The sequence below is a fragment of the Notamacropus eugenii genome, chromosome 3, assembly GCF_028372415.1.
Source record: "Notamacropus eugenii isolate mMacEug1 chromosome 3, mMacEug1.pri_v2, whole genome shotgun sequence".
NCBI classification, from domain to species: domain Eukaryota; kingdom Metazoa; phylum Chordata; class Mammalia; order Diprotodontia; family Macropodidae; genus Notamacropus; species Notamacropus eugenii.
This window is the reverse complement of record NC_092874.1, coordinates 191840184-191865234: the sequence shown is the minus strand read 5'-3', so window position 1 is coordinate 191865234 and position 25051 is coordinate 191840184. Positions and strand designations below refer to the sequence as shown.

Here is a 25051-nt window from a genome sequence, read left to right as displayed (position 1 = left end):
GTGGAGCTGAGAGGGAGAGCAGGTAGAGCAGAGCAGTTAGCATAAGTGAGAGAGGGAGTGATTTTGCCTAAGGGAGCTTGTTTGTGGGGAGATCTGATGAGGAGGGAAAGCTTGGGGATGGCCATGCTCCCTGCACTGACAATGTGTATAAACTTTGTTGTTACCATGGTAGAACTGACTTTCTGGTACCTGAGTAAATATTTTGGTTTTTGTCTTTGAGGAAGAGAGTTTATATTTTGCGAATTTACCCTGGAAATACACCTGCATATCCATAGTGGCTGCTGTGGATATTGTATTGGCATTACACTACCTTTCTAGTCTTCTTACACCTCGCACCTCCCAGCCCATCCCCACATGCTCTGAGGTCCAGGGACACTGGCCTCCTTGCTGCTCCTCAGACAAGATGTTCCATCTCCTGACCAGGTATTTTCATTGGCTGTCCTCCATCCCAGGAATGCTCTCCCTTATCATCTCTGCTCCCTAACTTTCCTGGCTTCCTTTAAGTCATCACCAGAATCCTGCTTTTTACAAGAAGCTATCTCAGTCCTTAATCTTAATTTCTTCCATCTGAGACTCTGCCCAATTTATCCTGTATAGATCTTATTTATACATCGTCGTTTTCATGTTGTCTCCTTTCTCCCTCCCCACTCCTTACACTGTAACCTCTTTGAAAGTAGGAATTGTCTTTGCCTTTCCTGTATTCTCAGTGCTTGGTATATAGTAGGCATTCAATAAATGTTTACTGACTGACTGAATAAATGCTCCTTCTCCAATTTGGGAAGTAGTATCAAAAAAGGTTCCATTCTTTCTATCATTTTGTTAGCTCTGAGCAAAGAAGAAGAAAGGGAAGGAAGAAAGAGAAGAGGAAAAATATGGCTAAATAATGGATAAGTGGACAAAGAAAATGAATAAGCTCTAAATAAACCTGGATAAATGTTTAGTGTGTGAAAAAGAATAATAACTTAAAGGGAAGAAATAAACAGGCTGTTTGTTCACTATTGCGAAATTTCTCTCATGAGTTTTTTTCCCTCGTGCCATGTGCTGGTAAATTAGAAATAGCATTCTGGGGTAGAGATCATCAAGACACACAAGATCATAGAATTTCAGAATTGGGACGGAGCTCAGAGTTCACTCTGTCCAAACTATATCTGACCAATAGTCCCTTCTGCAACATTTCCATAAAGGGATCAACCAGTCTTTTACTTCGTAATCAACAAGATGGCACAGTGGTTTGAGTGTGGGACCTGGAGTCAGGAAGATCTAAGTTCGAATCTACCTTTATGTGAGCCTAGGCAAGTCACTCAACTTCTCTCAGCCTCCTCATCTGTAAAATGGGGATAATTATAGCCCCTACTTCCCTAGGTTTGTGAGGATCAAATGAAATTGCCTTTGTAAAGCACTTTGTAAACCTTCATGTGCAAAGTACATACTATCTACTATTATTACTGGAAGACCTTTAGTGCAGAAGAACCCACTATCTCCTGAGGCAGTTCATTCTCCTCTGGGATAGCTCCAATTATTAACTATTCTACCACACACACACGCACACACACACACACACACACACACACACACATCAATCCTAAATTATCTCTGCATTTTCCCCATTTGTTCCTGGTTTTCCCCTTTGGGGCCAAGCAGGATAAATCTCATCACTCTTTAACATGATAACCCTTCAAATAAACCTTTCAAATATTTGAATTTGGCTATCATGTCTCACTGTGGTCATCCCTTCTGTAGGTTAAACACTGCCTGTTCCTCATATCATAATGGTCTTGAGGGTCTTTACTATAACCTATGGCCACCATCCCTTTTGCCAGTATTACTACTTAAATTTGATTAGCAGATTGGTATTTTGGGGGCAGGGGGGAATGGGGAAGTGAGGCAATCAGGGTTAAGCCCAGGATCACACAGCTAGTAAGTGTCAAATATTTGAGGCTGGATTTGAACTCAGGTCCTCCTGACTCCAGGGCTGATTCTGTCTTCACTGTGCCCCCTAGCTGCTCCTGATTAGCAGAATGAACATAGTACTCCAATTCTAGTGTGTCAGGATAAAGCACTGATCATCTCTCTCAATCTGGACCCCATTCCTCTCTTACCAAAGTAGACAGTGTTTAAATGACTTACCCAGCCATGTATTTAATAAGTATCTGAGACTGGTTTTGAACTTGTGTTCCTGCACCTAGCTGCCCCAGTCCAAAACCTAAGGCTTTAAAAAATCTTTACCAACTCTGTAGATGAGGGAAAATTTTTTTTTAAGGAAAATATTCTATTACACTGTTTGGAAAATCTTACTTATCAATGTTGCTTGAACCTAGCTTGATATGACTAGAAATTAGCTGACTTCAGAGATATTCCCAGGGAAGCCAGATGGTTTCAGGGAATGCTTGCATCCCACCCAGGCTTTGGGTCCACCCAATGCTTGTGTTTGGGGTTCCCCAAATTTGAATGGCTGTGCTTAACTCAATGGATTCAGTTGTCTGGGAAATGCCCTCCATACAAAATAGCTTAACTGCCATATGCTGTTCCTAAGGGTACTCTTCTTAGAAGCCCTATATAATGTAAACCTTGCAGAGGCTGGGGAAAGAACTTTGTTCCAGTTTTCTTCCTTTACCGAATTACCAAATAAATTCCTTTCTAAAACTATTTCAGATCTTGGGATTCATTCCCATGACTAACAATTATGGTGAGCCATGGTGGGATCTCCCTGGCTGCCTAGAGTAAACTTGAAGTCTCTTCAACACCATGGAAGTTGAGGAAGTATTTAATTAGGTGTGCTTTCCTTTGAAGTAAAAATAATAATGTACATTTTGGAGGGAAAAAGTATCAGACTTCTTAGGTTATTCTTATCTATGAAGTTCCTTGGGACTTTCTACTTGGTCAGTCATAAGATCTTATCAACTTTGTGAGAGAAACTATGGACAGTGAAGCAGGATGCGCGTATGATCTGACTGTTCTCCATCTAAATTTGTGGTTAACTTCATATCCTAAGCAACTAGATAAATGGACTCTGAGGCTTGCCATCTCCTTGCCAATAGTTATATATTCATATATAAGATTAGGTCTGTAATGTATCTCATTCTCTCAGTATGATAGAAAGGTAATATATGTCCTCAAAAGAAAGAGAATCAGATAAGAGGTAAATTATTAAAGTTTCAATGGAATGGTAGGTTTCACTTTGAGAAATCAACAAGATTAGACTGTTTTCTCTAAGAACTAGGATAATAAATATATGAATCGCTTCCAAATGTTTCTAATGGGATATACAGGTTTTGAGCATATCTTGGTAATAAGTTCTCAAAATTAGATTCAGGATTTTACATGTAAAATTGAATTAATAATTATAAATAAAATTTTAAATAATAGTTTTTCTGGTTTTAGAGTCTCTGCCTGATAATATTAAGACAGAAGAACTCATTTTTAAAGTTAGGCCCTCATAGATACTTTTTAATATTCTTCTGTCAGTCTATTGAAGGAATTGTTCATATCATGGAATGGGGTTCAGGTAAAGATAGATCAAGTGGTAGAGGGCCACTGAAATTCTCTGAACTTTCAGGTGAATTATGGGTAGCTAATTTGTCATTCTTCTTAAATGTCTGTTCTTAGTAGCATAAGTTCCATAAGGTTTGAGCTAGTATTTACCACATGAACTAAGTATTAGAAAACCAAATTTAGGAGACTGCACTAAATTGTGTTAAGTCCTTGTTCCTGGCAGATTTTAGGAAAATTGGCTAGGAAATCTCTGCAAGTGACTTAGAATCAGAGAAGCAGATCTGAAGGAACCCCCTCCAGAGCTGCCCTGAGAATAAATAAGGTCTATTCCAGAATTTCTAAGGAAAGATATTTCCAGGAACTAGATAATTACACATGACAGCCAGGACTCAAGATGAAATATGCTGATTAAATGACATTGGGAGTGGGTTACAAGTAGACTTTATGTTATTTGATGATCATTTGGCTTTGATGTTTCATGGCATATTAATGTTTGCCTGCAAGAAAGGTATGTCCAAATTCCTTTTATTTATTCTTTAGGAACCAGGACCATTCTTCCTGAACTTTTTGGCCAACTGAAAGTCTGTTTTCTACTTATATTAACCATATCTAATCAAAACTTGACTTATGGAATCATAAATGAACTGTTTGACATTCCTCCTGTAGAAGCCAAATGGAAGTTTGAGCTTCCTAAAGTGATCTTGTTACTTGTCAGCAACCTAGTCAACTGTGTAAGGAAGCATTTTCCTAACATGGAGTTTTTGTGGTTGTCTTGGTGACATATAAATCTCCCCTCTCAATCAATCCATTCTGAACCCTCCAAATGGAGGGTTAATTTGTAATCTGACTTAGTTTACTTATATTTAATGAGGTTTTTCTCCTAAAAGGGTGCTGGAGACCATGATTCCATTCAGCTAAGTTTGTTTGACTTTTATGACACTGAAGGAAATATGGGATTATGATTTTTGTGATACTTGGCCACGGTATACTTGTTTCTCGGTGTAAATTTAAGCACTCTGATTTACAACCCTTGAGCCCTGATCCCTCTAACTATGAGATATTGGGAAAAGTTTGTCATCAGTCTGGCCCCTACCCCTCCTTAATGGAATTCTATCAAGCTCTAGATGAGACAGGTAGTGAGGAACACAATATTTGGAATGTGTCAACAGGTGAGGAGAGCAAAAAGATAGGAGTGTTTTTGAGGTGTGGAGAATAGTGTGGAAAAATGTATGGAAACAGGGCTTGACCATGTATGATGAGTAATGCAGTTTACAAGCTAAATAGAAGGTAGGATACTGCCAGATGGTGGAAGTTCTTAAGTGCTAGGCTAAAGAATTTGAATTTCACTCACACAAATTTAAACAGAAATGACATGACCAGATCTCTATATTTGGGAAGATTAATCTAGGAGAGAATCTATTGCAATAATTCAGGTGGGCATCATAAAAGCTTGTTCTAGAAATGTGGTTGTGAAAAAAGAGAAAAGGAGACATTTCCTATAATGAATGAATGAATATCAAAGATGCTGTGACAGACAGAACTTGACAACCAACTGGATGGGGGAGGCAAGCTCTGAAAGAGAGAGAAAGAGAGTGCAAAGATAATATGCCTTGTTTTGTTTTCAAGTCCTTAAAGCTGATTAGTGGCTGAGCTAATTAGAGCTGAGACTCAAATCATTGTCTCTTCTTACTTAGAGTAAGTGCATTAGCAGGGGATTTGTGGTTATCTTGATGCTTTCCCCAGGATGTAGCATAACTCATGGGAATATGCTACTGACATACCTCGACTAACAAATCTTTGATGACTGTATCCTTCCTTCCACTTTCAGGAACCGTAACCTTCTCATTATGACACAGTTCTTGGGATTCTACTGCCTCTGCACTTGTAACGAAAGTAATCCTTCCTTTAAAAAAAAAAAAGTGACAAATAGAGATGAGCATGTTTCTCTATCACCCCGTATCCTCTATTTCCCACAGTTCTCTGCCTTGGGATCAGTTTCCAAAGCATGCTGAGACCCCAGAATACATTAATATTATTGTTAGTAACACCAACAATTCTCTCTGTCCAAGGACACAGGTTGGTAGGTAAAGCAAGTACTTTAATTCCATTTTACAAATGATAAAACTGAGGCTGAGTGGTAAAGGGATTTGCCTGTCCTAATTGCTGGTCCTGGGGTATGGAGCTGGTCTCTGGATTTTAAGTCTTGTCAGTATATTCCTCTGTCTCTAAAAAGAATAATAATTTCCATTTCTATAGCACTTATGGTTTGGAAAGAACTGTCCTCACAACTATCTTAGGAAATGGGTAGTGCAATTATTATAATTTCCATTTTATAAGCAAGGGGAATAAGGCCTAGTGAGGTTAAATGACTTACCCAGTCACTAAAATTTTATATTTGCATACATAGGCACACAGGTAGAATGTGGTTTTCTCCTTTATTTTTTTGAAATAAATTTTATCACCTTTTTGTTTTTACATCACCTACATTTCCATTTTATCCTTTTCCCTTTCTCCTATACCTTGAGAGCCCCCTTTACAACAAAGAATTTTTAAAAAGGAAAAAAATAGTTCAGCAAAACTAATCAAATATTTTTAAAGTGTGACGGTATATGCAGTATTCCACACCCATAAGCCACTGCTCTTCAAAGAAGTGGAGGGAAGTAAGTACCACCTCATTCTTCTTCTTTGGGGCCAAGAGCAGTCATAATAATTCCATAGCATTCCATTCTGAATGTTCTTCTGTTTTTTTTGAACAAATCATATAAAATTTTGAAATTTAGTGATTTCTAAAATTTAGAGGCCTATTATGATGATGTATAAATAATTAGCCTGGGTATAAATTTTCTCTTTATTTCATGATGTGGGGAAAGCAAGAGTTATGAAGTAACCAATATTGGAGGTCAAATGACATTAAATCCCACCCAGTGCAACCTAACAAGTAGAATGAAAAGATGGTGGAAAATCAGTTATATAGAATATGGGGAAGACAAGGTAAGAACCAGGGGCAGGGGTTCCATAGATTCTCATCATCCCAAAAGCAGAGACTGGTTTCTCCTTTGCTGGATCCATCCCCAGATCATATCCTCTACCCCTACATGTCCCTCAAGATCTATGCTAGCCTCTCTTCTGCCTCTACATTACTTCACTAGGTGATCTTATCAGCTCCCATGGGTTTAATTATCATTTCTAAGCTTGATGATTTATAAATCTACCTATCTTGCCCCCACCTCTCTGCTGACCTGTATTCCCCAACTGTTTTTCCAACATCTGTCATAAACTCAATTAGCCTAAAGGCCCAGATTCTCCAGTCGTCCTGATGAATATCTGACCACTGGATGCCGATGGCTCTGGAGGAAAAAGTGAGGTGGTAACTTTGCATAGCCCTCCCTCACTCAAATCAAATTCAATTCCAAGTCATGTCATCGTGTCCCTGATGCCATGATCCTCTTTGAGAACGAAGGACAAACATATAAGCTTTCTTTATCTTTCCCTCTAAACCTATCCCTGTGGTGCAAAGGATAGTGCCAGGCCTGCAGTCAAGAAGGCTCATCTTCCTGAGTTCAAATGTGCCCTCAGACACTTACTAGCTGTGTGACTCTGAACAAGTCACTTAACTGTTTACCTCAGTTTCCTCATCTGTAAAATGAACTGAAAAGGAAATGGCAAGCTACTCCAGTATATTTGCCAAGAAAACCCCAAAAATGGAGTCACAAAGAGTTGACTGAACAACAACAAACCCTCCCTTCTTTCTTTTCTCCTTTGTCCCTACCTCCTTCCTTCCCTATTACTGTAGAGAGCAACACCACCAGTCTCTCAGGCTCAAAACTTAGGGGTCATCCTGGATTCCTCACTAGCTCTCATTTTCCATATCCAGACTGGAATATGGATTTCACCTTTGTAACATATCTCAAATACACCCCCTACCCTCCTCTGACACTGCCACCCCTCTACGGCAGGCCCTCATCACTTCATACCTGGACTATTACAATAGCTGCAGCTGGGTCTGCCTGCCTTAAGTCTCTCCCCACTCCAATCCACCCTCCATTCAGCCCCTAAGGTGATTTTCCTAAAGTGCAGGTCTGACCATGTCATCCTTCTACTCAAGAAACTCCAGTGACTCCCTGTGGCCTCCAGGAACAAATACAAAATGCTCTGTTTGGCATTCATAAGGTAGCCCCCTCTACTTTTCCAGTCTTCTCAGACTTTATTCTTCAACACGTACTCTTTGATCTGGTGACATTGGTCTCCTGGCTGTTCTCCACTCTCAGCTCCAGGCATTTTCTTTGGCTATTCCCCATGACTGGAAGACCCTCCCTCCTCAGCTATCTGCTGATTTCCCTGGCTTCCTTTAAATTTCAACCAAAATCTCAACTTTTAAAGGAAGCCTTTCCCAACCTCTCTTAATTTTAGTGCCTTTTCTCTATTAATTATTTATTATTTATCCTGTATCTAGCTTGTTTGCATATATTTGTTTACATGTTGTATTCTCCCTGTTAGATTGTGGGCCCCTTGAGGGCAGGGACTATCTTTTGGCTCCTTTTGTATCCCCAGTGCTTAGCACAATGCCTAGAACATAGTAGGTACTTAATAAATGTGGATGGATTGATTCAAGAAGGTTGAATCACTTACCTAATGATTTGGGGGTCACAGCCCATGAGAACGTTAGTTTCCGATTTCCACAGACACATGGAAACGTGTCACCTTTTTCCTTGGAAATAGCTGAGAATGCAGAAGAGTTGCTCAGCTGCACTTTAACCTGACAACCACAGTAGGGTGGATAGAGAGAAGAAATCAGTAATTTAAAAAAATAGACTTTTAGGTCTAGGCTAAATGAAAAGGTCTGTGGGGATCAGAGTTGGAGAGATAAGAGTCTGAGGGATTAGTTGGGTTTTAGAATTCACAGGACTGCAGAGAGTATAAATAAATGAATTAAGAGAAATAATTTGTTCCTCTTCTGTCTCTTGGGACTTCACCATCATGCTCCAACTGTATACATACCCTAGACTTTCCTCCACTCTTATGGCCCCTTTTCTTACTCTCTTCTGGGTGAGTTCTTCCCAAAACTTATATTTTGAGGAGAGGTCCCAGGTCAGCCATCCTTCATTCTTTTCTCAGCTTTGCTTCTGATGCTCCAGATTTTATCACCCTTCTGTGACCTGGGCACCTTCCCACTGCCTTTTTCAGCTCTATTTTAGAATATAAGCTCTATAATCTATCTATCTATCTATCTATCTATCTATCTATCTATCTATCTATCTATCTATCTATCTATCTGTCTATCTGTCCATCCATCTATCTGTCTGCCTGTCCATCTGTTTATCTATCCATCCATCTCTCTGTCTATCCATCCATCTATCTATCTATCCCTCTCTGTCTGTCTATCCATCTGTCTATCCATTGATCGATCTATCTGTCTCTCTGGGTGTCTATCCATCCATCTGTCTGTCTGTCTGTCTATCTATCTATCTGTCTATCTATCCCTTTCTCTGTTTGTCTATCCATCCACTTATCTATCTATCTATCTATCTATCTATCTATCTATCTATCTATCTATCTATCTATCTACCTATTCTCTATATAAATTCTAAATTGAGGACAAAGTCTGTCTTCCTTTCCATTTGTATTTGTATCCCCAGTGCCTAGAACAGTGCCTGGCTTATAATAAGCCCCTACTAAATACTCACTGACTGAATGAATGAATTAGGCAAGCTGCTTTACTCAGGTAAATTTAAATTGCAGGAAAATTATAAAATACCATATTAAGATATCATGAATTTTGCGCTGGTAAAACATGAGAAATTGTATTTCAGGAAATTAGAATTAAAGAAGTTTAAGGTCAGTGGTTCAGAAACAAGCTCTAACTTGAGCCTTGAGAGGCAGAGTTATCTCTCTAAGACTAAAAGTTGCAGAACAGATACTGATATGCATTGGTGGAGGGATTTCCCTCATTTGACATTCCCTATACAACAGTGAATTTGATTTTTAAAAATAACACATTGTTTTTAAAATAACATTTACATAGCACCTTAAACTTTGCAAAGCACTTTACATATATTATCTCATTAGATTCTTACAACAACACTATGAAGTGGGTCCCATAATTATCTCCATTTTACAGGTAAGGAAACTGAGGCTGAGAGAGGACATGAATTGCATAGGGCCACATAGCTAGTAAATGCCTGAATTAGAATTTGCAATCAGGTCTTCCTAATATGGAAATATGTTTTGCATGTATATGTATAATGGATACCCCATTGTTTCCTTTCTCCATGAGTGGGGGAGGAGCTGGAGGGAAAGAGAATGCAGAACTTAAAATTTTAAAAGAATAAATGCTAAAAAGTATAGAAGTATATAAGTCGATAAGTCGCTAAAAAGTATATAAATCGATAATAAAAGTGTGTGTGGGGGAAACTAGGCCTTTCTGATTCCAAGTTCAGTAGTCCACCCAACATACTATCTAGCTGCCAAAATTCTGTATCCCTCTGGGCATCTTTATCAAAATGATAGCCCTCATAAAAATATAGTCCTCAATGCATCTCATTTCCCCTGCATCTATTTAGGAGAATAAAAGCAACCTGAGGAGATATTATATGAGCGACTAGGTAAATAAAGCACTGAATCTAAAGTCAGGAAGACCTGAGTTCATATCCTGCCTCAGAAACTTACTCTGTATGTGACCCTGGGCAATTCACACAGTTAGTAAAGCAAACAGAGAAATAAATAGATGAAAAATAGATACATGCTGTTTGCCTCAGTTTCCCTATCTGTAAAATGGGTGTAATAATAGCGCTTACTTCCCAGGGTTGTTGTGAGGAGAGAGTGAGATGTATGTAAAGTGCTTTGTGAAGCATAAGGCTAGTATCATATGAATACCAGCTATTATTAGAAGCAAGCACTGTCGGGAGTAGGTTAAGTAATAGGAAGGCAAGGTAGAAGGTAGAAGGTAGGAGAGATAGGATAAAAGAAATATACACAAACATAAAAACAAGATTAGGAGTAGAATCTCTTCAGAAAAATATATGTGTATATATATATGTGTGTGTGTGTGTGTGTTTATATCTATAATATATGTATATGTATATATGTATATATCAATGCCTACATATAAATATATCCATATTCAATTGTAGCCGTGGAGTGGTGAGTATGGAGAGTAAGGGGGTAAAAAGGACAAAGTAAAAAGTGTACAGCAGACAACGAAAGAAAACCTACAAGGAAGCAAAGATGGACAGCTTTCAACTTAATGCACAGTATTTAATATATAGGCTTTCTTGAATTGAGAAGTTATTACTATATATTCAGAATCCTCTCCTACGTTCTGCCGTGCACATGATGTTTTTTCTTTTTTCCTTTATACTTAGGTTTATAATGTTTCTTTTTCTTTTCTTATTATACATTTAAGTTTTAGTATTTGTCTAAAAATTTTAGAACAAAGTCATTAAACAACAATCAAATAAGCACTGTCAATGACAAACCCAAAGGAGAGGGCATCCCTGATTGGGCCCGTGTGGCTAGAGTAGGGAGAATGGTAACTCCTGCCTGCAGAGAAAACTTAGGACTTCACTCTTTGCCTTTTTATACAGATTTTATTAGAGATTAGGCAAAAAGGCAGAGAACCTTTAAAGCTTCTCCTTTGATTTTCCAGTGACACAAAGGCAGTCGTCTGTCAACATTAAGGGGCAATAAGGAACAAGGGAGAGGCAGAGGGGCACACCAAGAGCTCCTGGCTGAGAACATTCAGTAAATGCATCCTCAGAAGGTCTTAACTAGAGCAACTATTTGGGACTGTAGAATATTCCGGAGATACGTACATTTACAGAGGGTTTGGGGTTTAACGTTTGCCCATTTAAGAGTATATGCTTTGTTTTCCTTTTGGGTTATTGTGACTATGGGGCCTTCCAGTGGGGGGCTGGTGTGAGGATACTAGGTGGTACAGAGAAAGTTTCCCAAAATATATCCATCCATGTCCTTCATGATTTGACCATCTCTGACCAAAGTCATAAACATTTAGCCACTTATCAGTATTTTGGGAATCACATATGCACCACCACACTGACGCATGCGTAGGAAAGCAAAAGCATGGAAGATCACAACTTGTACACTCCAATGAGAAGTATTGAGACCCAGGGTTAAGTGGTGATTGGTCTAGGCTGTTGTTCATTCCCTCCCCTTCCTCCATTTGCCCTCGTGTGGGGAAGTTTCTTACCCGGATGCATTGAGCCATATAGTTGAAGACAGTAGCCTTGAGGGTAAAGGCCTCTCCACGAATCACCGAGTAGGGTAAGGTGAGGGAAACAAAGAAAGGCTTAAAAGCGATGAGGGAGGCTGTCGGGGAGATGCCAAGCCCAGTATTTTCTGACAGGCAGAAGGCTCCAGCCTTCCATTTAGTGATGGTATCAGGGACTTGCACTACCAATTCGGCCTCACCTGCTGAACTAGAGAGAGAGTGCAATGAAAACAGGAAGCAGCTGGTTATTAGGTTGGTGAACCAGGGCTTGAGGTAGAAAAACAAGAGAAATTTAAGTTTACACCTTTTCCTCTATTTCTGACCATATTGCCTAGTCCTTACAACTGGAAACCTAACTTTGTGATTAATGATCATCCTTAAACTCTGGAAAATATGGTCCTGCCAAAGGAAATATCTACAGATGATCACCGCACTAGCATGTCTTGAGGTACCTGACTCTATACTTGCTCTCAGCCTGGCAGTCACAGCAGAGCCCCTGAATTGTGTGGAGCTCTGCAAAATTAGGTCAGATGTGGTTACTGGCTAGCAGAGACATAACTAGCAGTTTTCACACCCAGGACAAATCAAGCCAGGATAACTGGTAAGCCCGGATAAGAACAACGTACTTTTCAATTGATTTTTTAAAATGTAACTGAGCAAGAGCTAGGAGAACTTCCTCATTGGAGAGAATGCTGAAAATATCTTACCTGGGATGTGGCTCCTGGATCCAGAGGGAGAGATGGGTACTCTCTGCTACTTCCTTAATTATTTACTTAATTATTCTTGCTAATTAGGTATTAAGTACAGGCTTTGTTTTGCTTTCCTACACTTCTGAACACCCAGAGCTATCCAAGTCCTCTAAATATCAACCACGTTCTCTAGTTATGGCTCTGGTCCCCATGTCTATTTTCTGGGAGTCCATGGCACCAAATTAAATCAGAAATGCTTATCTTGAAGATTGGTAGACTAATGAGTCTGTGCAGTGCTTAGCTTAGATTTGTCCTGAAGAGAACCAGGAACTGAGGACAACTGTCAGTGAATTAAAAATCTAGAAGAATCAAAGTGCTTCACCTGAAAGAAATAAAGTAAAAATGAAACTACTTACTTTGATGGTACCAAGTCCCAGATCCAGGTCTCAGGGAAATACTGTCTCACAGTTTCAGCGGGGATGCTTTGTTCTTCCATAGTTCGAGACTCTATGTGAAATGCTGGTCCAGGTGACAGTCTTGCCATACCTGCAGCAGGCACTACAAAAATAAAATTTTAAAATTCTTGACTAAATACTTATTTAATGACTAACTATGTACTACTAAGTATAATGGGTGCCAAATATTGTGTGAAACACAAGAATGGATCACATAAGATTTATACAAGGCGCTCTCTTCAAGGACCTATAAGGGGAAAGGAAAATGACATGATAGTTATAATATAAATATATGATATAATGTGTGATATATAATACATATATGTGATAAGAGATACAAAATAAAGTGGATCCCAGGGTCATAGATATAAAGCTAGGAGGGACTTTAGAGGATATGTAGTCCAGCGTCCTTGAGGAGAATGAGCCCTGGGCGTGAAATGATTTACCTGAGATCATACAGGCAGCAAATATTGGAGGCAAGATTTAAATTTGGGAATGAAAGGGAAGTACCTTACTCTACTCAGCAGAGTCATAAAGGTTTCATGGAGGCAGTAACAGATAAGTTGAAATTTGAAGGACATTTGGAGAACTTTATAATCCATAGGGAAGCCCTCACTGATTAACCATGACAGTGGCAAACACTTTTGGCAAGCATATTTCTCCCTGTTTAATGCCTTGATTGATTTTAATTATCAGAGGAGAATTGAACAGTTATTTCTCTCTTGTTGTAGCTTTCCAAGAATCTTGAGTATTTTTGATTTTTGCATGAAAAGCACCTTGCTCTAAGAACTCATTAGAGAAGCATTATGCTTTAACAAATTAAATGCTTTTTAAAATAGTAAATTAACAATATATGCAATTTTTAATAAAAATTTTATACTGTCCATACTCTTCAGTAGATTGTGTGATGACTAAGTGGTATTCTGCTATGGAATGTTGCATGTGGAAGTCTGTTTTTCCATTATTATTCCTATCCAGGGCACCCTCACTTTGCCTGATAAAAATTTCATATAGTTGAAAAAATTTTAATTTATTATAATTATAAATTCTAAGTTTTATTATTTTTATTTTAGAGAAAGCAAGTTTTATATAGATGAGATACAGTTTTTCAGTCACCTTCTATTTAGAAGATATGGAAGACAATAATAACATCTGAGATTTTTTTCCCCCCACATCTTTGATATTTTTCCCTTCTTCAGATTCCTTCTGAATCAATCCCTCAATGCCCTAAGAATCATATTGCTTCCAGGAAAAAAATCTCTTCTATGCTGTTTAATACATCCGTTGTATTAAATCTTTATTCTTTATCACGTTATTTCTGTCTCCTCAATAAGCAAATCTATGGTGTTAGAGTACAAGTACTATAGTCCTTCTATCCTTGATGGTGAAAAGACATTTTACAGATCTTTTCCATTGTTCTTCTTTTGTTGTCTTCCTTCCACTTTCACCTTCAAACACCCTTAAGATGATTTTCCTTAGATCTTCCACCAGGTAATCCTTATTAAAATGATTTTGCCCTTACTTAAGTGACACAATAGATTGAGTTCTAGGCCTGAAGTCAGGAAGAGTCATCTTCCTAAATCAAAATCTGATCTCAGACACTTACTAGCTATGTGACCTGGAGCAAGTCAGTCGTTTAACCCTGTTTGTTTCAGTTCCTCGTCTGTAAAATGAACTGGAAAAGGAAATGGCAAACCACTCTTTCCCAAGAAAACCCCAAATGGTGTCAGGAAGAGTTAGTCATGACTGAAACAACTCAGCAACAACAAACTTCTTTCTATTTTTAAAAAAGTAATACTATGCATAATTTTATACCATTTTTCTCTGTAAGAGCTTACAAATAGTTTATATTCTAAGCCTGTGCGACTCTTGGCTGCCCCATCTCTCTGCTTGCCACATTAGCCAAGTGTTTGTTGATTAAAATGCTTTTCAGTCCCTTTTGGAGTCTTTGTTAGAGTTATTGATTCTATGATGATTAAAGTTTTGTATGAAATTAATTATTGTCATCAATGTCTATATCTCTTTTGTTCATCCTTATCCCAATTTTTCTTTAGCATCAATAACTCATTTAAATAGATCAAGATGAAATTGTTTTAATTGCATGCTCTCTTACACCACCTTAAACTGCAACATTTTAAGGAAATCTAACTTTTTAGTGCTTACAACAATACCATGTATTTTTGTTATTTTTATCCTTCTAACTTTTTACTCATTTTGATCTTTGCACTAGCAAGTTTGTGGTTTCATTCTATAGCATCTGCAAGATAATGATTTAGGAATGACTATCATATCAGTAGTGAATCATTTACTATCTGCTAAAATGTAATTAAGTTTATTTTTTGGTATGATGTTCTTTATTGCTTGCCATGTATCATGCCTTCTGATTCTTTTCTCCAAGAAAGTATGCATGATGCATAGGAATGAGGCAAGTTTTTGTCCTCTCTCTTTCCTGATCTATATTTTCCAGCATATTTTCATCCATCATGGACCGTAGTTATTATATATCAAGGTCTATGTTAATTTAATTTGAAATTTCTTAACATATTCTTGGAATACATTTTCTGTTTCTTAATTACCTACAACAGATGTGTGCACATCTCATATTTATTTTCATGGAACTCTTTTTGAAAATACTTAGCATGAGTACATACATTCCATGAAATTATGTTTTTTTTTTGCCTTTAGACACTCAACTGTATCAGTTTTTTTATTTGCCTCCAAAGAAACTCAAAATCAACCATTTAGCTTAAACTTCCTTCTTTTTTCAGGCTTCATTTATATTGAAAATATCAAAATTGATATGATTCGGCTCCTCTAGTAATATTTTCATTCCCTGGTCATTAGACAAGGATTTCACATTTTGAGTTTCAACAATTAAATGCAAGTTTATAGAAAACTTGATGATGTATAAATCCTACTACCTTTTGTCCTCCTTTCTTTCATTTTCCCTCTGTCACTGTAGAAGCAAAAAAGGGTCACACCTTTTGAACTCGAGATATTTTGTATTTTTCTTTTTTTTTGAGTGACAGAATTTGATTGTGCCACAGACAGAAAGAAGGAACAGATTTAGAGGGAAGGATATAAGTTGATTTTGGACAGGCTACATTTGAGAAATCCAGAAGAAAATATTTTATCAGTAGTTGAAGGTATAGGTCTGGACCTCAGAAGAGTGTCTAGAACCGGTGATAGATTTGGTGCTTTTCTGCGTAAGGATGGTAACCGAACCCATGCCAGTGAATGGGATTGCCAATGAAAGGAGTAGAGAGGGACATTAAGGTTCAGGAAAGAGGAAGAGGGACTAAGAGAAGAGTAGCTAGAGAGTAGAAAAAAAATTAGAAGAGTATTGTGCCTCTAAATCCAAGAGAGGAGAGAGAATCCATGGAGGGTGGGAGATGTGAAAATGGAAGGGTGTCAACAATGGCAAAAACTAAAGCGAGGTCAAAGAGCATTGGATCTGGAAATTAGGGGACAGTTCACAGGTTTTTTTTTTTTTTTTTTTTTTTCACACTCAAATTGATACTTTATTAGGAATAATGATTCATGTTTACATAGTACTTCAAGGTTTACAGAGTGCTTTTCCCAAAATAGTCTTGTCAGGTAGGTAGCACAAGTATTTTTTTTTTTTTTTTTTTTTTTTTTTTTTTTTTTAGTTCACAGGTTTTAAGAGACTATTTTCAACAGAATAATGTGAGTAGAAACTTGGTTGCTATGGTTTGAGGGTAGTGGATAGTAACAAGATGAAGAAATTAGGTAGAGACAATTTTTTCAAGTTTAGTGATGAAGGGGAAGATAGAGATGGGCTGGATAAGACAGGAAGATAATGAAAAGAAGACTCTTTCTAGTGTATGGGGTGGTTCAAATTCAGAAATCTTTAGGGCTGGCCACAAATAATAAAGGCAAGAATTTGAAATATAGGATTGAGACGACTGAAATAAAGGTTGATGTCTAAAACAGCTCTATCTAACAGGTTTTACTCATTTTTCTTTCCTCCTTCAATTAATTTGCATGTGTAAATCTTAGATAGTTTATTTGAGAGGACTCATATGTAAATCAGGGGTACCTTAAGGGATTAGGAAGACCTGCTCATATAGGTAGATCTATAGGTAGATGGCAAGAAGTTGATGGAAAGAGAAAGATCACTGGTACAAAGTCTTTGAAGAGGTGGGAGGCAAGGAGATCAAAGGCATGAGCAAGAGGATTGGCCTTGTAAAGGAATAGGTGTAGCTGTTATGTGTTTAGAGGAAAGAGAGTGAATGATGATGAGAATTTGTAAGGAAAGAAGAAGGCTGACCTCAAACTTCTTAGTGAAGAGACAAGGCTACCTGCTATAAAGTGCTGGACATGGTATCAAGAGGGGCCAAGTTCAAATCCTACCCTAGACACTTACTAGCTTGGACAACTTGGACAAGTCACTTAAGTCTCAGTTTCCCTATCTATAAAATAGGAATAATATCTGCTATAAGTGGGTAACAGGAGAATTATTGAGGGGTGATCAGAGAGAAGAAAAAGTCTGGAATAGTGGGAAAACAGTAAAACATCTGGGGAATGAGATAGGGAGAAAATGAATATGTGAGAAAGTTTTCAAACAACCAGGGTACCCTATAAAGGATGAAATCATTCTGAATTTCCTCACCAGGATCAGCACCTCAGCATTGCCAGGGTTTCACAGCATGAAGAACAAGATCATAGGATCATATATTAGAGGCTAGAAGGGACTCTTGAGGACATCTATCCCAACTCTGTCACTTTAGAGATAAAGAAAGTGACACAGAAGAGTTAAGTGATTTTTTTCCCAAGGTTACATGCAGATAGTAAGTGGTACAACCAGAATTCAAACTCACGTGTTCTGACTCCATGTCTAGATTTCTTTCTACTATCCTATGATATAGTCATTATCCTTCCTGGAGAAATCGTTGATACGGGCAGATTCACATTCTCTCTCTCTCTCCCTGTCTGCCAAATGCAGGCACTGGGGGAACTTTGAAAAGTAGAAGAGGTGGTAGAAAATAAAGTTCTTTCTTAGTAATAGGGAACTTGGAACCAGTCATCTCACAGAGAGCCAACGGCCAGGCAAATGTAGAGAGATGACTAGAATTCAGTGACAAGTAGAAACAATTCAGAAACAAGTAGAAAATTAGTCAAAGTAAGACCAATTATATAATTAATCTAATTATGTAAATGTAATTATGACATAATTATATAATTCAGCTAATTATATGTCTCATTATACATTAGTTTAATTATATAAATTTTATATTAGGTGCTTATGCCTGGTATTTGACTTGTATGCTTGTGTCTGCTTCTAAATAAATTAAATTATTAAAAAATTTAAATTAAATAAATTCAACTCTCTCCTCTCTCTTAAGGACAAAGATAGCCCAGAAACCAGGGAAATATACGCAGCTAACTGGAGATCAAAAGGAAGGTAAAAAAAAGTGGGTCAATCTAATTAGATTAAAGGATTCGGTCTTAGGTTCTTGGGTCTGCTTACGCCTGTTAAATAAATAACTCCTTACATGCTGCTGCTTTGCCCTGACAATTAGAAAGGAAGAAAGCAAGCTTTAGGGTGCCAGGAAATAGTAGAGAATCGCAACATTGGAAAAGACCTCAGAGAAGATCTAGCTGAATTCATACCTGACTGAGAACCCCCTTGATGGCATTCCCAACAAGTGGTCATCCAGCCTTTAGAGCACAAATTCTGGTTTTATGTTCTATGTCCTGTGAGTCAATGATGAGAGGATAAACCAAGTCATTTTATCTCCAACCTACTGGAAGAGTATTGGAAAGCATGGAGCTAGAGTCAAAAGACCTGTGTTCAAATCCCAGCTCTTCGACTTACTGCTTTCATGATCTTAGGCAAAGTCATTTCACCTGTTTTAGTCTCAGTTCCTCATACATAAAATGAGGAGATTTAGGTCACATTAAAAAAATGTGACGCAAAAAGCCCCTATGATCTTCCTACCAATGGCAACCTAAGAGTAGTAGGGAGAAGGAGATAGCCATTTAAGAAGAACAAACAACAGAGCAACTGAGGAAATAAGAAATTTTTGAGTGTTTTTTTAGGAATTTTCTGCCTTTGCCTTTCCTGTTCTACGCTGCATATTTACATGATCATTAATGGTGAAACAGAGCCGTTGAAACTGAACAGGACAAAGTCAACATGATATTAAATGAATATAATTCAACAAATAGTGGAAGGTGGTAATTTTCACCTCGTTCTTTTCCAAAGAGGAAAAGGAAATCTTCAATGGTAGTAGAGCAAGGAGTATGGAGTGCAGGGGGGGGGGGGGAGGAATAGTGGTAGTGCATGATGGGGGAGGTGGGTAAGTGTGAAGTCACTATGCCAAAATATCTGTTTTAGATGATTAAAAAAAGTGTAAAACCCCTAATAAAAAGCTTTCAATAAATAATCAGGAAATGTGATTATAGTGAAAAAAAAAAAGCAATGAACTTAAAGTCAAAAGAGTTGAATTCTGTTTGGGTGCTAACACATCCTTTGCTGTCATGGGAAAGTCACTTAGCTTTTGCCTTTCTGAGGGGCATCTCATCCATAAGGTGAGCATGATAATACACGTGCTGCTTACTTTTCAGGGCTGTTGTTAGCACAAGGCTTTATAAACTAGAAAACACTATATCAAGTCATTATTATTTCTACTAATCAAAATTTGAGCTACATATAATCTTCTAAATTTGTCTTTATTACTTGTTAAAGTATATTTATCTTGTGTCCCCATCTTAATGTGAGATCCTCCCAGTCTAGGATCACACTATAACTTTGTATTCCGCACTGTATCTAGTACAGGTATACCTTAATAAATGCTGCTTATTCAGTGAATAATGAATAGTTGGTCAAATCGATGGAGAGAACATGATTTTTGTCTCATTTCTTTTCTTGGTACCGTCTTCATTTATTTTCTTTTCTTTGTCTTTTAAGCTTCTTTGCAGGTCATGCTTTCCTTTGCACGCATGCCTATTTAGTAAGCAGCCAGAAGGTGCAGTGGATAAAGTACTGAATTAAGAAAGCATCAGGACAGCCTGAGTTCAAATCCAGTCTCAGGTATTAGCTATGTGACCTTGACAAGTCACTTAAGCCTCAGTTTCCTTATCTGGAAAATAGGGGTAATAATAGCTTCTTCCCAGGATTATTATGAGAATTAAATGATGTAACATTTGTAATATATTTTGAAAATCTCAAAGTTCTATGTAAATGTTAGCTTTTATTCCTGGTAGACTGTATGACCCAGAACAAATGACTTAACTTCCCAGAGCCCTAGTTTTCTCCTCTGTACAATGATGGTTTTAGATGTATGGTTTTTTGAGGTTCCTTCCAACTCTAGAACTATAAGATCCCATGATATTCTTGGAAGAATGATGAAATAGAAAAATTTGCTCAACACTTACCTTCCCTGATCACATTCAAAATCATTTTCTATCATATTTTTGAACCAATGTTAGAAAAACGGCTCTACATGATATATGACATATTTTCTTCAACTTAAAACAAAAGATATTTTGGTGTCTTACTTGGGTATGCTGAATATGCCATAACAGGTGGGTGATGGAATGCACATAAATTGGGCTTCTGGACCTTTGCATTAGTAAATACCTTCAAGCCCATATCCTGGAAAGAAAGTTGGAAGTGCATCAATTCACAAACATTATTGACATCCTTTAAATTTATTTTGGTAGTAACTGTTATGGCTGATGTTTCTCTCTTGTGTTTGTTTCTTCTAATGCTAATAAGTGTGGAGACTCAGAGCTTTGCAACTCAGGCAGAATTGTAAGGAAATGTTGGCTCAAAAGTAACGAATAAGCCACAGAGGTAGAGTGTCCAAGCCCTATCTCCTTCACAGTCACAAAGAGGTCAGTGTTCCCTTGAAGGAGCCTAGTGATTGCCCTGAACAACAGGAAGGATCAGGAGCAGAGTGCAAGCATCACCAGTAACATAGGAAGGTTATGACCCATAGACGCCATAGGGGCGGAGTTACTCAGTAGGCCAGATCGTTCAAAAATATATTCAAAACTTGACTCAACCTCAGTAAACAGAAAAACAAAAACCTTCAAAATGCTGAGAGGGACCTAGCATAAATAAATGACCATTATCTAGGGGATAAGATCCTTTGGGGATATTTCCTCCCTTTGCCAGGGGAGGCAAAGCCTTCTAATCCCACCTAAGTAGCAACAGGAAGGGCTGAACTAACCCAGTTCAATTAGTTCAGAATTCTAATTTTGAAAGGCTAAAGAGACAAATGTGGTATAGGGAACAGACATGGGGTTACCTGTCAGAATACTTGTAATAGACAGTTTAAACTTTGCTCTTTATCTTTTGCATAATAACTCCTACCCTTCAAGAAATTTATAACCAAGTATGTGAATAGGAAAAATAGACTTTACTTTTAGGAAGTTATAGGCATCTTCTTCATCACTACTAAATACGGGGGAGTAGGTTATTCCATTAATGAGGATATTATTGGAAGGAACACATGCTCCCACATCTTCATCTTGCATATTTAGGTCCCCGGGGAATCCAGTAAGGTCCTTCACAGGTAGGCGATCATATATCTATGTTCCCAGAAAAAGAAAAGAGAAAGGGATTTCTTGTGATTCTCTGTGTTAATTTATAGAGGAAACGTCAGTGATGCAGTCTCCACTCTCCTCTTCCAAGTGATCCAGGAAAACCACCATAATGAATGGCAATCATGTCGAGGAATGTTCCAGCCTCAGACACTTAGCTGTGTGACCCCAAGCAAGTCACTTAATCGCTAATACCTCAGTTTCCTCAATTGCAAAAATAATAACAGTCCCTACCTCCCAGGGTTGTTAACATGTGTAAAGTGCTCAGTATAGGCATTATAGAAATGTTATTATCATTTTTTTCTTGTTACTATTCTTTCATCAGCATTAAGCTTTCCTGGGTCAATGTTAATGCGGTCGTTCAGTTGTATCCAACTCTTAATGACCCGGTGTGGGGTTTTGTTGGCAAGAATACTAGAGTGGTTTGCCATTTCCTTCTCCAGCTCATTTTACAAATGAAAAACTGAGGCAAACAGAATTAAGTGACTTGCCCAGAGTCACACAACTAGTAAAGTGACTGAGCCCAGATTTGAACTCAGGAAGATGAGTTTGCCTGATTCCAAACCCAGTGCTCTATCCACTGTACTACCTAGCTGCCCCTACTTGGGTCGGTAGAAAGATTAAAAACAGCAGGAGCCAAGTGCCATAGAAAACTCTGCTAAGGGGTCCAAATTTACATGCTAGAAGCTAGACTGTATAGGAAAGAAGTTACCCAGCAGCCAATCAAATAACAGATCTTCTTAAATGTGTGTCCTACTATATTCAAGGATGGGTGTAAGACATCACAGGGAAATATAAATATGTATGAAATACTCCCTGACCTCAAAATTTAGCAGGAAGAAACAATGAATTTTCTCAATGCCATTTTTAGGGACCCATGTCCTCCTCAAATAACCTTTATGTCACATGGGTAAGAACATGTACCCTATTTTCACTACACTGTAGGCAGCAGCATTGTGTAGCAGAAAGATCATTGGGTTTGGAATCAAGGGACCAAGGGTCCAATCACAGCTTTATTACTTACTAAACTGTGCAGCTCTAGGAAAACATCTTAACCATTCTCAATCTTAACCAATTTCCCCATCCATAAAAGCAAAATTGTTCTACCCACTTCATTGTTATGTGAATTAAGCAAAGGAACAGTGTACTTGTAAATCAGAAAGTCCTCCATAAATATCATTCTTTCTCATTAACATAAACACACATGTAATCCCCATCGAGGTGAAGTAGAGCAGTGCTTTCCAAAGCATGAATTATTCGAGGAACATAATTAGTGAAAGATGCATCCGTGGAAGAGGGATTATTTGGCTGACCTGATGCAACTGCACTCAGAAGGATTCACTGCAAGATTTATAAGAGTTAATAGGAGTACTACCTTGCCTTGGAAGGAGATATGGCAAACAGAAGAGTCAACCAAAAGAGTTGTGATGCAACACATCCAGCAGTAGCTTCCAAGCAGACATTTCACCTGGATCCCCCAGTGCCATTTATCAAGGGTTTATTTCATTTAATTGGTGCCATATTCCTCTACTAGAATAAAATCTCCATAAGATTGAGCCTAATTTTTGCATCTTTTCTCAGTACCTGTACTTGGCAAGTACTTCATATCTTTTCACATTTGTTGACATCCTCTAAAGGGGGAAGGGACATATTTGAAAATCATATGTATACACACACACATACAAATACATACATATACATATAGATAGATCCCTCAAACACCCTGATCTCCCAGTTCCTCATTCCACTTTTCATTCCCATGACCTTCATTGTACTAAATATCCTTCAGTGTTCCAGTGAATTTCACTGAGGAACTCCATTCCTCTTCCTCTATTCCACCTCAGTTACACACTGAGATGATCATCCTGAAGTATTCAATTTCCTATGCTCATGGATTCTGAAATTAACTTCTCTGATCATAATATTTCATGAATATATCTTTCCCTCTGTCTTATGACCCCTTACTGCATTCTTTGTTCTCACCATCACCTTGAGTCCATCTACTCCTAAATTCTTTTCCTGACTATCACCTCAGCATGGCTACACTTGTTTTCTTTCTCTCTCTAGATAGACCCATTGGTTAGCCATGAGGTGAATCAGTTTATTCAACACTGTCCTTTCCAATCAAGTCCCTGGCTCCCTTATTCTATCACTGATCAAGTCTTGCCAAAATCCAGTCTTGTGTTCCTCCCAATCATCTGGGACTTTGCTGTTATTCATGTACTATGAATGAAGATGGAGAAAATCAGGAAACTATGCTGATTTATGTTACATAATCTTAACTGGACTCTCTTTGAAGCAAGGTGATCCATTGATACCTCCCTAATTGGTCTGCTATCCCATTCACCACAGCAGCTGTTCCAAACCTTTTCATCTCTCTCAATGCTCCCACAACATCTCACTCCTCATTTTAGCGGCAGACCTGGCCTCATAATTTTATATAAAAATTGAGGTCATTCACTGTGAGTTCCCCTCTTCCTCATCTCTCATCATTTAGGCATCTTCCCCTCCTTTCTCCTCCTTCACTCTTATCTCACATAAAGAGGTACCCCTCTTCTTGCCAAGGCCAGCCCTCCATAGGCACCATTAATCCCATAACTTCTCATCTTTTCCAGCAGGTTACTCTCACTATCATTGCCACTTTCTTTCATATCTTCAATCTATCCTTATTGACTAGCTCCTTTCCTAATGTATACAAGTATATCCATGTCTCCCTTGATTCTACCATCCCTGCTAGTTATCGTCATATTTTTCTTCTCTCCTTCATGGCTAAACTTTTTGAGAAAGGCATCTATAATCAGTGCTTCTCCTTCCTCTCTTCTCACAGTATTTTAAATCCTCTTCATTATCAAACTAAAACTATCCTCTCCAAAGTCACCAATTATCTCTGAATTGCTAAATCTAATGTCTATCTCAGTCCTTATCCTCCTTGACCTCTTCTTTTGACCCTGTTGATCACTGTCTTCTAGATGCTCTCTCCCCTCTAGGTTTTCAGGACACTGCTCTCTCCTAGTTCTCCTACCTTTTTGACCACTCCTTCTAAGTCTTCTTCTTTGGATAGTCCTCTAAGTCATGCCCACTAAACATGGATCTGTCCAAGGTCATCTCCGCTTCTCTTACTACACCATCTCATTCAGGTGATATCATCAGTTTCTATGAGTTCAATTATCATCTTTATGCATTCGTTGACTTGATAGGGTGTAAGTAGTGAGTAGGAAGGATGAGTTAAAGATGATTCCAAGGTTTTGAGGATCTGTGACTGGAAGGACAGGGAAGTTCAGAGGAAAGAAAGTCTTAGGAGGGAAGATGAGTTTACTTTTGGACATTGAGTTGATCATGAAGGACACCAAAGTGACAATATCCTGTGGGCAGATGGAGATGTGGGACTGAAGTTCATCAAAGAGATGTTAGTGCCAGATACATAGATTCAAAAATTATTTTCATAAAGATCAGTAGTAGGAGAGAAGATCAATAAGGGAGAGAGCATAGAGAAAACAGAAGAGATAAGAGGGTTGACCACAGAGCTTAAGGAAACAGAGGAGGAGGATGGACCTGTGATGGAAACTGAACAAAGGTCAGACAGATAAGAGGAGAACCAAGAGAGAGTATTGTCA

General features: G+C 38.1%; 1 protein-coding gene across 1 annotated transcript in view; it reads right to left on the bottom strand.

Moving 5' to 3' along the window:
- A2M (alpha-2-macroglobulin) overlaps positions 1–25051 on the bottom strand; it is a 77789-nt gene that overhangs the window by 26640 nt on the left and 26098 nt on the right. The window contains exons 16-21 of the mRNA XM_072653680.1: positions 21258–21425; positions 20388–20484; positions 12825–12966; positions 11699–11927; positions 8122–8248; positions 5274–5395 (exon numbers count right to left, since the gene is read on the bottom strand). Coding sequence (XP_072509781.1) covers positions 5274–5395; positions 8122–8248; positions 11699–11927; positions 12825–12966; positions 20388–20484; positions 21258–21425 — 885 coding nt within the window. The remainder of the gene's footprint in view (positions 1–5273; positions 5396–8121; positions 8249–11698; positions 11928–12824; positions 12967–20387; positions 20485–21257; positions 21426–25051) is intronic.